The sequence below is a fragment of the Pipistrellus hanaki genome (genome assembly GCF_964339955.1).
Source record: "Pipistrellus hanaki genome assembly, chromosome: 18".
NCBI lineage: Eukaryota > Metazoa > Chordata > Mammalia > Chiroptera > Vespertilionidae > Pipistrellus > Pipistrellus hanaki.
The window spans coordinates 24066322-24079143 of NC_140520.1; the positions used below are offsets into that span (position 1 = coordinate 24066322).

Consider the following 12822-nt stretch of genomic DNA (forward strand, 5'->3'; position numbering starts at 1 on the left):
TAAATGTGGACTATAAAACGAAAAGTGGCCCTGGCCAGTTTTCTCAGTAGTTAGAGCATCGGCCCACGCACAAAAGTGTCAGAGGTTCAATTCTGGTCGAGGACATGGATCTCGGTTGCATGTGCGGAGGCAACTCACATCCATGTTTCTCTCCTCCCTTTCCCCCTTTCCACTCTTTATAAAACGATGGAAAAAATGTCATGGGTGAGGATTAACAGAAAAACAAACAAACAAAACGGAATAAAGAAAAGCAAACTCATAGGTACAATCAAAATAGTAGTTACCAGAGGAGAATGGGGTGGGAGAGGACAAAATGGTTAAAGGGGACCAAATATATGGTAACAGGGGAGACTAAGATTTCGGGTGGGGAGCATGCAATAGAGTACACAGATATTGAATTATAATGTTATACACCTGACAGTTATATAATGTTATTAACCAATGGTTCTCCAATTAATTTAATTTTTTTTTTAAATCTTCAGGGACAAGTCTTTCCAAAACTCTTAGTGATTTATTATTCTGCTTATCAGAACCAAGATCACTGCTGTGATGATTTAAGCCGTTTGTTTAATTTTCTTGTCACAGCATAGTAACTCTTGCATGGAAGTTTTTGTATATCGTCCATAAAAGTTTCTGAAATTAAAGAATAAACCATTGCTCTGTCATATCTTTTCTTGACTCTTGACCTACAAGTCTTATTCCCTTATGAAACTATAATTTATAACAGTAAAATCAATGTAAAACAGAAAATAATGTGATAATTAAGAGGTTCAAATTTTATTTCTTGGACTCTACTGTACAATTACAATTTTATTTAGGACTAAAAATATTTAGTCTCTAAGCCATTTTTTTTTTCATTCTGCATCTCATAGTACCCTCAAGAAAAAAATAGGAAGAGTCATGCTGATCCTCAAATCTGTGTTGTCCTCCGTAGGATTACTCAGAGGACTACGTTCAGACAGGTCCTGGGCAGCTGTATGCCTACTCAACCCGGCTGTTCACCATTGATGGAATCGGCGTCCCATACACATGGAACCACACCATTTTCTATGATCAGGCACAGGGAAGAATGCCTTTCTTGGTAGAAACACTTCATGCATCCTCTGTGGAATCTGACTACAACCAGTTAGAAGAGACATTGGGTTTTAAAATCCATGCTTCAATTTCCAAAGGTAAGTTGGTTTAGGGGAAGTCCAGATCTTTCTAAAAGAGTTTAAGAATTGCATTGACCTTCAAAATAAGGATATTAAGGCATGGACAAACACAATGGCATCAGTTTTTCGTGTGTGTTATGTATAGTTGTTGTTTTTTTGTTTGTTGTTGTTTTGTTTTTTTTATGGTAAAGCCAGTCAATGTCCTAATACATTTGATTTCTAATATGCTGGTTCAGAGAGCATAGTAATGAAGTTATTCTATTGTATATGCACAGGGAGGTTTAAAAATATGTATTCGGTCAGATTGTTTTCTTTGGATAATAAAATCCATTTGTTCTTGTTCTGAATTTTATATTTTGTCAAGGAATTTTTTTAAATTCCTGAGATGGATACATGTTAACCTAAATTAGTCCCAAAAAAGTTTTCATATTTTAAAAGCAGTTCGGCAATAATCAGGATTCCACAGTAATTTCTTGTTCCTGGAAGTTATAATTTTGAACTGCTTCTCATTTTCCAAGCATAGTTCTACAACCCTTGATCTCGGCAGCCTCCCTATGCTAAGTGGTTGTTTGATGTGTCTATACCCTGGGTTTCCTTTTCAGTCATGAGAGGCACCGAAACAATTAGCATTCCGTATTCCATGGGGTTTGGGTGGTAGGAAACACTTGCATGTAGTGATGTTGAGACTGACTTTAACTTTGAACTTTAAGCTCCCATGAGTACACTTAAAATTATTCATATTGGCTTTGTGAATGTATATGTTCTGCTATGTGATGGCTTTCCTAAAATAGATCCAAGTAGATTTAAATAGCATCATATTGTTTTATTGTGCTCAGAAGAAACACTAAAAATTTTATTCTTACCACTTACTCTTATTTTTTATTGGTTATGCATTTTCTTCTTCATTCGTAATGGCTTCCTTACATTTATGATCACTGTAATCTAGGAACTTATAAGCCCCACACCTCCTCCACCAACACTTCATTTTCCTGTTGTCATGCAGGATCAAGTCACTTGGACAAAAGAAAAGAGCCACTGGAATAATTATGTTTCCTCTTCCTCAACAATGCCTCCTTTTCAAATCTAATCTGTTTCTATTTTTTTTATAGTAGAAAAAGTAGAAACAGCTTAGAATTTTAAAAACATAACTTGGGACAGGACTTTGGTTAAAAATTAATTTATATAATCTGGGACTAGAGGAATTAAGGTGATTTTTGAAAAGTTATGTATAGTTTCTACCTAGTTATGTAAATCCTTTAAGCCTGAAACGGCTGGGAGGTCTTTGTGGTACTTGTAGGAGTATCGTTGGGGGATTGGGTCCCACTATGTGATATTTAAATCCCCTTGCTATCCTTGGATACTATGGCATATACATTACATCTGATATGTGTGCCCATTTGCTTGTTGACATTGTTGCTGAGAATTGTGTACCTGCACTTTCTTTTTAAGTGACCACCAGGGGGCAAGCTTGCCTTCTTGGTTGCTTAACCAGAAGGTTCTCTTTGTTGGGTTTAGACTAGTTATGGTTACAGTACACTTAGAATCATCTAGAGAGTTTGATGCAAGTTAAGATTTATAATTACAAAGATTTTTGTTTAGCTAGACTAAGGTCGAGCCTGGAGTTTGTCTTTTTAACAACCCCTAAGTGATTCTAATATCTTGTCTGCACACTGGCATTTGGAAACCACTGTCGAAACAACTCACAATATAAATCAGTGTAATTTTTTAAAATTGATTTTTGAAATAAAATTGACTAGTTTTTAAAATATTATTATAAAATATGATTAATTTTATAAGTTAAATGCAAGAGAGGTCAGAAATAAAAGGAAAAGATAAATTTAGCTACAAATAAATTTTTTAAAACTTTTTCAAGGGAGAAAAAAATTGAAAATGTAAAATATATACCAAGAAAAAAAATATTTGCATCACATATTATGATCAACTATGATTAACCTTAATATGTACAAGGCTTTTAAAAATCAATAAGAAAAAGGCAAAATCCCCAGTAGAAAAACACATAAAGCCTATCAACAGGAAAAGCATGAAGAAAAAACAATAATGACAAAATAAATGTGAAAAATTGCTTAACTTCATCAACAAGCAAAAAACTACACATTTTTCAATTATCACTCAGAAATTAAAAAATGTGATACACTCAGTATTGTAGAGGGATAGGGAAATGAACATCCCCATACACTGCCAGCAGCGGTTGTACCTTTGTTTAACATTTCTGGAAAGCAGTATGTATCAGTCGCCTTTCACATCTTTCCTTCTTTTTAGTTACCTCATTCTAGGAGTCTACCTTAAGAAAATCACAAAAGTGGCCAATAATAAGTGTCCTGGAAGTAAGAGATAAATACTTAAATGATGGCACAGCTGTATGATAACCCTTAAGCAGTCATTAAAGTAAATGTAAAGGATTTTTAAAATAATTTAGCATATTTACTCATTTGAAAATATTTGTTGAGTGCCTACTGTGTACCAGGCACTGTTCTTGGTATTGACAGGGTAACTGTGAACAAGGGCCAAAGGAGAATGTACACGATATAATAATTGAAACGCAGTATATGTACAAGGTGATCCCAACCAACCTGGCTTGCCCATCCCACTGCGATTATAAGAAAACATTTATAGTGGCTAAAAGCACAGATTCGAAGGTTCTTCCTTGGCAATTCTGACTGAGATAGGACCAAGAGATCTCTGTTTTAATAAGCTGTCCAAGAGATTTTTATGATCAGTAGTTCAGCCATTATTCTATAAAAGTGACTAAAGAAAGAAGCATCAAAATATTGGTAGTAGTTTGTTCAAGTGACAAGTTTTCAGGGAATTTTAAACTTTTTAAAGTTTCTAAAATTATAACACAAACGAATATTTCACATTGCCCCCTTAATATGGCAAAGTGAAAATCATAACTAATGATTCTCATATCTTAAAGTATGCTCAAAATAACATACTTTAATTGTAACATAAAGAATAAATAAAAAGAAAACAGTTTATAGAAAAATATGTTGTATTTCAATGTAAAAGCCATTTAGACATTACTACAATCCAAGATAAAAGAGAAGTGTTCCTACGGCCGAGCCTATAATATATAGTAGAGCCCTCGTGTGATCTTTAAAAAAAAAAAAAAAATCGAGTAATTCTTGGTTATGTTCTGAATAAAACAACGTCTAGTCAAACATCAGTTTCTATTCCAAGAGCATTCCTAGGAAATTCATTGTATATTTTAAGCACATAGAGCAGTGTTTAATATGTGGAAGATGGGTCCTAGCCTTAGATAATTAAAAACAGCTCTCTCACTTCCTGGATATCAGAGCAAGGGACAGATCTCCATCTGCGTCATTACACCACACACTGCAGTGTTTTAGAATCTGCCCCAGGGTCTGCGCTTCTCACCAAATTTTAATAAGCCTCCCTGTCCTTGTAAAAAATCAGAGTATCTCCCCAAAAGCTGCCCAAATGCCGCCTAAAGGAAGAAATCCCCCCCATTTGGAATCAAAAATTAAATGCTACTATCAGGTAACAACGAACTGTGTTTATGTGACACAGTTTTTCCACAATTATTTTCACAACCCGGCGCCCTACAGAACATACTGGTTGGATTAAGGAATATACAAATAAGAGAATAAGTAAACATGCATTATAATCACCACCTGAGTTGTATTCTGGATTTCCATGGTTGAAAGTCAAACAGATTTGCATCTAAATTCTTGTTCCAGCTTATATTAGATCTTTGACTTGAGGCAATTTGCATAACCTCAGACTCTAATTCCTCGTCAGAAAATTGGTTATGATAAGAAAAGAGGAGTTGTGAGATTGGAATGAAGTAAAGCACATGAGACTGACAGTGCTAGGTGACTCACAGTAACCATGCAATTATCATTTAGCAACTGTCCTCCAGACACTTCCATTCCACCCATCCTCTTCTAGTCCCATTCCTTTGCCATATCAAGAAGACTTGGATGCTCTCAGGGTCATCTTTGCAGTCATGGCATAAATGGATCATGAACGAATTTGAGTATCTCGTTAAGCTTCTAAACAATCAGATTGCATAGAAATAGCAGATAGGACTCTAGTTTTCTAGTCAAGGAAATATTTTCATTGGAGTGGTGTTTCTTCCACCCCCCAAATCCATAAACAGTTTTGAACAGTTGCATGTTCTCAGCAAACAATATTGTACTCAGAAACTCTGCAACGTAGGATGAATCTGAAAGATTAGTTGATGCCTAGACTCTCTCTATGAAGAGCCCCTAAAACAATAATAAAAATAACCACAGTTTCATGCATTTAGAATGGAAAGAAAATCTAAGAGAACTTCTAAGAGGTTGATATGAACTGAATATACAATATAAATGAGATAAAATGCCCCATAAGAGAAATTGATTTAGACTAGTGGTTGACTTCGAAGCTGGGTACAGATTCATTATTTTGGTAACTTGAAAGATGAGTTTCATTTAATTATTTTTCAGGTCACTAATGTTTGAAAAATATTTGCTAAACCGCTTAAAACAGTCAAGACCCTGTTACTTTCTAAGGAAAGAGATTCCCTGACTAACCTGTTTATTTTTGTTAGTATGTGTGTTTTTTTGTCTGACTCTAACTTTAAATCTGTTCTATCACAATATACCCATTCGCCCTTGCTCTGATGACATGGAGAAGGAGAACTCTCGGTCCGCACGTAGGGCCTTTGACTGGAAAGCCCCACATGACAAATGGAGGAGATTCACAGAAAGAGAGGATTTCTTCATTAGAGTCTCTGTTTTTTTCACGAAATTATTCTCAGTGGCTTGAAAATAGCTTCCCCACTTCTAGAACTACCAGCAATGGCTGGACGAATACGACTTCACCTTGGTTATTCGTGGAGTCCACATTGATCTGGGCTCTCCTTTCATTATCACTGAATAATTGTATTTAATTTTCTTTCGATTAATATAAACAACTTAAGCACAACATCTGTTTCTAGAGGCTGCTTGCCAACCATGTCTGGGCTGTGATTCATTTAGTTCTCGGTTGGGAAACGGGAGGAGTTTTCCATTCGGGCTTGTTTTCACCTAGTGCATTTGATGTGGTGTGTGTTCCATCTTGGCGTACCTTCCCAGGGAAGACTGTACTGGAAAGAAACAAGTGCTAATGTTCCAACAAGCCCGTTCATTCTGCCTTTCCTCTCTCTGGTAGGAGACCGCAGTAATCAGTGCCCCTCCGGGTTTGCCTTAGACTCAGTTGGACCCTTTTGTGCTGGTAAGTATAGGAATTAATAATGCACTTCTATTTCTATTAAAATGTTTATACCAGATGCCATTAAATGGACATCTGTTGCTATTTTGCTAGAAATGTAACCATCACATAGTCTAATAAATATCCCTTTTTTATAGCTGAAGAGGCTGAGATGTAGAAGAGTGCCTACAATTGCTCAGCTTTCAGGCAGCAGTGCTGGGTTTGAATTTTAGATACAAATCCTGTGCTCTTTCCATTTGGCCACAATCAAGTGCCAGGCATCAGTGTCAAGTACAGAGGTGGAGTGAGCACAGGGACAACACACTGGACTCTGTGAGGCCACTTAATTGCCTTGGATGTGACACAGCAGGAATTCAGCTCTAAGTCACTTAACTCTAGAATTGCTCAATCATAGTTCAGGGGCAGGACTGCGGGTCCAAGACTAATGGCTAAACCAGCCTTTTCCCAACCAACCTCCAGCTCAAGAGAGTCACCGATAAGTAAAAGGTTGAGTAAACGCCTCACACTTTTCTTTCACTGGGCAGTGTAATGCATCTTGGTAAAAAGTGGTCTTTAAACATTATACTGCCCAGGTTCAAATTCCAGCTCTGCCAATAATGACCTGTGTAACCTTGGGGAGTTTACTCAACCTCTTTGCTCCTCAGTGTTATCATGCAAATGAGGGTAGTTATAATAAAAACACTCATCTCCTGCCCTAGCCAGTTTGGGTCAGTGGATAGAGCATCGATTGGCTTGTGGACCTAAGCAGACCAGGTTCAATTCTGGTCAAGGGCAGGTACCTAGGTTGCAGGCTCTTCCCTGGCCCGGGCCAGGGTTCATGCAGGAAGCCACTAATTAATGTGTTCTCCCACATCAATGTTTCTCTCTGTCTTGCCCTCTCCCTTCCACTTTCTCTAAAAATCAATGGGAAAATGTCCTCTGTTGAGAATTAAAAAAAACAACACAACTTATCTCCTAGGAACGTTGTGTACAATGAGTTCAGGTAGGTAAAAAGAGGTTCGCTCCAGTAAATGGTTGTTATATCTTAGTTATCATCATCATTGTCTTAGAATCAATCTAACCACCTGTTCACTATCAAAGTTACCGTAGTTTGGGGACTCGGCATTCATGTTTATTCAGCATTTCCATTGTATAGACCATTTTCTGTTCCATGCGACTCCATTCCTTGACCTCTTTTAACACTGACTTTAATATAATAACTCCTAGAAAGGAGGGGGTTCCTGTACTCATTGGGCCCTTTGTTTCCTCTTTCAGATGAAGATGAATGTGCAGCAGGGAAGCCCTGCTCCCATATCTGCCACAACGCCGTGGGGACCTATTACTGCTCCTGCCCGAATGGCCTCACCATCGCTGCTGATGGAAGAACCTGCCAAGGTCTTTATTCACAACCCTGGGTCTAATGGACATGTTTCAGCAAAGGTCGTGACATTCACAACCTAGAGAGCGTGTGGTAGACCAACACTCTTTTCTACTCTTTCGTCCCCTCTTCACCCTCCCCCCACACTGGGCAACAGACAGGAAGGTCTTAATATTGCCCACACACTGCCTTCCCAGAGAGCCCTTCATGTGGGTGCCTGTAGTGACTCTCTCGCTCTCCACATCCCAATGAGGAGAGGCATCAGGACCATTCCTCTACTCATCTTACAATTATAAAACGAAGGAAGTGGTGATAAAGAATTCAAGTAAATTGCGCGATCCTGATTGCACTTTGGGAACGTTAAATACAACCAAAAACATTTTTCTCTGCAGACACTAGATATGCTTCAAAGTTACAATTGTGTAAGGATCTAGTTTTATAATGAAAAAATAATGAAAAGCAGAAAGGATTTCTCCCTCTAGGCCAAGGGGGTCCCCGTCTAAATGCAAAAGAGAGAAAGAGTAGGGGATAGGAGGAGAGAGGAATAACATTGACGGAGTGTCCAGTGTGCATTGGACATCGTTTCCTTTCATTGTTAAGGCAGCACTGAGAAACAGATACTATTGTTCTCGTTTCATGGATGAGAAAGCTGTGATCTCTGGAAGGAGAAGTAACACACACTAATTTATAAGTGGTCTAATGGATGGATTGGTCTGCGACGATATCACACTATGCTACTGTGAGCTTGTCAGTCATTTAACACACCTGAAATGACTCAACCAAAAAAAAAAAAAATCAGCATTTTTGCTCCCGTATGTTTTTCAATTGCTGTTATTGCTTTCTTATCCCCATTTTCACAGCAGGTTCTTAGCTTGGTTTCTCAGCTCACCTTGGCTGAATGCCTCACTTTGTTGCAGATATTGATGAGTGTGCGTTAGGCGGACACACGTGCCATGCTGGTCAGGACTGTGACAATACCATTGGGTCCTATCGCTGCGTGGTCCGCTGTGGAATTGGCTTCCGAAGAACCTCTGATGGGATGAGTTGCCAAGGTATGAAAACAAAGGCCCTTGCTTTATCTTACATTACTAAGAATTAAGATACCCTGACTTTGAATAATTTAAAGTGAACATTTTTATAGATTGAGCTTCTCAATTGGGGTCTTTCGATGTAATATTCCATGACTATTTCAAGTGGTTGCAGGATGGTGGTTTTGAATAACATTCTCCTATTATATTTGAGAGGAAATTATACGGCAGAATCTAATGAAATCTGCTTTATTAAACTCCATTGCATAAAACTACAGAATATTTGTTGCGGGACTTTTTTTTTTTAATAGTCTGTATATTTAGAGCAGTTTTAGGATCACAGTAAAATTGAGTGAAAGGTGAAGATATTCCTCACATACCCCTGCCCCATCTCACGCATGGCCTCCCTCAGCATTTACATCCTGCCCCAAGTTGGATACATATTTTACAAGGATAAACCTACGTGGACACATCATTATCACCCAAAGTCCATAGTTTACATTGGAGTTCACTCTTGGGGTTGTACCTTCCATGGACTTGGATAAATTAATAATGACATATGTCCTCCATTATAATATCATACAAATAGTTTTCTTTCCCTAAAAATCTCCTGTACTCTACCTATTCATCCTCCCCCCCAAATCTCTGGAAACCACTGATATTTTTATTGTCTCCACAGTTTTGCCTTTTCTAGAAAGTCATATAACTACCAGTAGGAGGAACCATATAGTATGTAGCATTTTTAGGTTGGCTTTTTCACTTAGTGGTATGCATATAAGTTTTCTCCCATGTGGTTTCCTGGGTTGATAGCTCATTTCTTTTTAGTGCTGAATAATATTTCATCATATGAATGGATCACCATATTTACCCATTTACTACCGAAGGACATCTTGGTTGCTAACCAAGGATTAGTAATTATGAGTAAAGCTCCTATCAGGATTTTTCATAGAAACAGAGAAAGTGGATGTAGAACTGAATGCCTATCAATAATAGAAAAAAATGAATTAATTATGGTACATCCACAGAACGAACCATTGTGCAATTATTTTAAAGGGTAGAATGGAGCTCAACTATTTGGCTTAAAAGATTTCCATAACGTGTTGTTGATTGAGGACATCAAAGTGTAGGAAACTCTAAGTAACCTGTGTAGAAAAGATTATGTGACTAGAAAACAAACAATAACAAAGAAAAAGAAAATGCATTCATATACTTAAGTAAAGCTATATATGGGTACATGGAAGAGATGTTATCATTTATACTAGATTGTTATTACAGGTTGGTTTTGGTGGGTAAGGGAGTAAAGGATAAGGGGGCCCAAGCAAAAGAGAAAAAAGTATATGAAAACTTTTAAAAATTATATGATCACATATGGGTGTTTGCATTAAGGTGTGCAGATTTTGAAAGATTAAATTAGAAGCTCTCAAATAGAAAACAATTATATACAAAATAAGACATCAGCAATCTCGAGTTTGGGAAGAGAAGGTAAAGATAAGAAGAGCCTAAATATGGTGATTGGTTTGTTTGTTTTTTGTTTTTGTTTTGTTGTTGTTTTTTGAAGAGTTTAGAATAGAATGACAGAAGCATGGAGAAATGTGAAATGAGTATAAATCTAAGAGAGGGATTTATATTGTTAGGATGGGAAATATTTGGTTGTATCTATAGGGTTTGGAGAAAGATGACAGTAAATAGGAAGGACTTTAAATACAGAAGAGCAGGAAATTATCAATGGACCACAGTCCTCATCTTGGTGAGAAAGGAAGAGATGGACTGCAGGAGGAAGGGGGACTGGATGGAAGGAGAAGGGAGAAGGCAGGACATGAGTGGGGAGAGTTCACCCTGCACTTTTGCTGTTACGCTGTGATGCAGACGGTATTTGGGAAGATCGATCTGGTGAAATATTAAAGTTGATGCAGTCAGTTTGGCACAAGGTGATAAAGACCTGCCACACACTAATAGCAGCAGAAATGAGGATGAAAGGTCAATTGCAAAATGTATTGCAGAAGATCTTAGCTTCCGTTTATTTTTTCCCATCTTCGTATTCCAGTCTGTCAGCAACATTCCAGGGCTGAGATTTCCTGGAAACAGGAGTGGGAGCCACATGGTAAAGTACTCAAAGTAGAGGTGTGCTGTGTCAACATAGCTCTGAGTCACTAGCCAAGATAGGAGCATTGAAGAGAGATACTCTCTCTGGTCATTAATCCTGTCCATGATCTAGCAGATTATAGGAGAGCAATTGTGTTGAATTCATCTTAGAGAAGATCTTAAATATGATAATTATCAAAAATTATTAAAAGGTTAACTATTTGGGATAAGTTAATCCAAGTTTCCTAACACAATATAATGAAAGGGTTTTTTTTTTTTTCATTTAACAGACATTAATGAATGTCAAGAATCCAGTCCCTGCCACCACCGCTGTTTCAATGCCATAGGAAGCTTTCACTGTGGGTGTGAGCCTGGGTACCAGCTCAAGGGCAGAAAATGCATGGGTAAGAAAGGGCTTCGAGTTCAAAAACATAGCATCTTTGTAACGTCTTACTGGTGTCTGATCCAGTTCATGTGCTGTGCCCTGAGCCTGATTTAAAGATAGAATACCTACCATGCATCATATATATAGTCTTTATAAAAACAAAATGGAGCCCTAACAGGTTTGGCTCAGTGGATAGAGCATTGGACTGCTGCCTGAAGGGTCTCAGGTTCGATACCTTGGTTGTGGGCACAGGAGGCAGCTGATTGATGTTTCTCTCTCATCGATGTTTCTAACTCTCTATCCCTCTTCCTTCCTCTTTGTAAAAAATCAGTAAAATATATATATTTTTAAATGGAAGCAAATGCTATGCTTTATGGGTCACATAACCATTTTTCAAACATTTCCCCCTATTATATTTACCAAATTTTTTCACAGAAGTATAATACAGGATGGGGCAAAAGTAGGTTTACAGTTGTTCACATGGAAAATAATACAATAATTAGTGTATATATATATATATATATATATATATATATACATATATATACATATACATATTATATGTATATGTATATATACAGATATGTATGAATTTTTCTTGGAGGAGGAAGTGGTTGGTATGGCCCGCCAACTCTGTGACATGTTTTTGATTTTTATTACTATGTTTATAATTGTGTCACCTTGGATTTAAACACTTTAACTTTACATGATGATTATGCGGTCAACATCTATATTAGTCTAAAATATCTTTAAAGTCTAAAAGTAGAGTTTCTATGGCAATGTTGACACAATCGTCTTCTCGGTCTGCATGCCCTTTGTTCTCCTGTGAAGATGTGAATGAATGTCGCCAGAACGTATGCAGACCAGACCAGCACTGCGAGAACACCCGTGGTGGCTACAAGTGCATTGATCTCTGCCCCAATGGGATGACCAAGGCGGAAAACAGAACCTGCATTGGTGAGTGGCTGGCTAGTTCGGTGACTGAGTAAGGCATCCATTTCAAAACTAATGATTAGAGTACATTTAATATAACAAGGAATTATGTCTTTTTCCATAGGTTGGATGTTTTGGGTTTTTTTCATCCCCAACTTCTAGTATGGTTGACCTCTGGGATTCTGGGATTCATAGCCATACCAGGAAATGGAAGCTCACCATGGAGACATGTGACCATTTGAGTTTCCATCAGTTACACATCTGGTTTATATAGTTTAATATCCACATAAATTAATAGTCTCTCTTTACTTCTAATATGAAATTTAACATATATGTTCAGAATTTCATATGAGGGTTGGGGGGAAAAATCGTAGGATTTATTGAAAGTTAAAAATATAATTATTAAAGAGCTAAATACTCTTTAAATGTTAAATCAATGACCAGAAAATAAATTGTATTTCTGTGTAAATTTATTCTTTATGTGCCCATTCTGACTGCTATTGTTAGCAGAGCTATGAGTTGCATGATTTACAAAAATTAAAAAGATAGTATTGCTGCTCTTATATTCTTACAATCTACTCGGATAGATTTGCCAACTCCATTTCCTGCACCAAAAGAAAGAAACAAACTATAAGACCAGGTAGAAAG

At 37.3% G+C, this 12822-nt stretch overlaps 1 protein-coding gene across 3 annotated transcripts in view; it reads left to right on the forward strand.

Annotated features, from left to right (window-relative positions):
* Window positions 1-12822, forward strand: part of HMCN1 (hemicentin 1) — a 343610-nt gene that overhangs the window by 314650 nt on the left and 16138 nt on the right. For all 3 annotated transcript variants that reach the window (XM_084866565.1, XM_084866564.1, XM_084866566.1), the window contains 6 exons: window positions 935-1172; window positions 6330-6392; window positions 7644-7763; window positions 8664-8798; window positions 11147-11260; window positions 12073-12198. In XM_084866565.1, the coding sequence (XP_084722691.1) occupies window positions 935-1172; window positions 6330-6392; window positions 7644-7763; window positions 8664-8798; window positions 11147-11260; window positions 12073-12198 (796 nt within the window). The remainder of the gene's footprint in view (window positions 1-934; window positions 1173-6329; window positions 6393-7643; window positions 7764-8663; window positions 8799-11146; window positions 11261-12072; window positions 12199-12822) is intronic.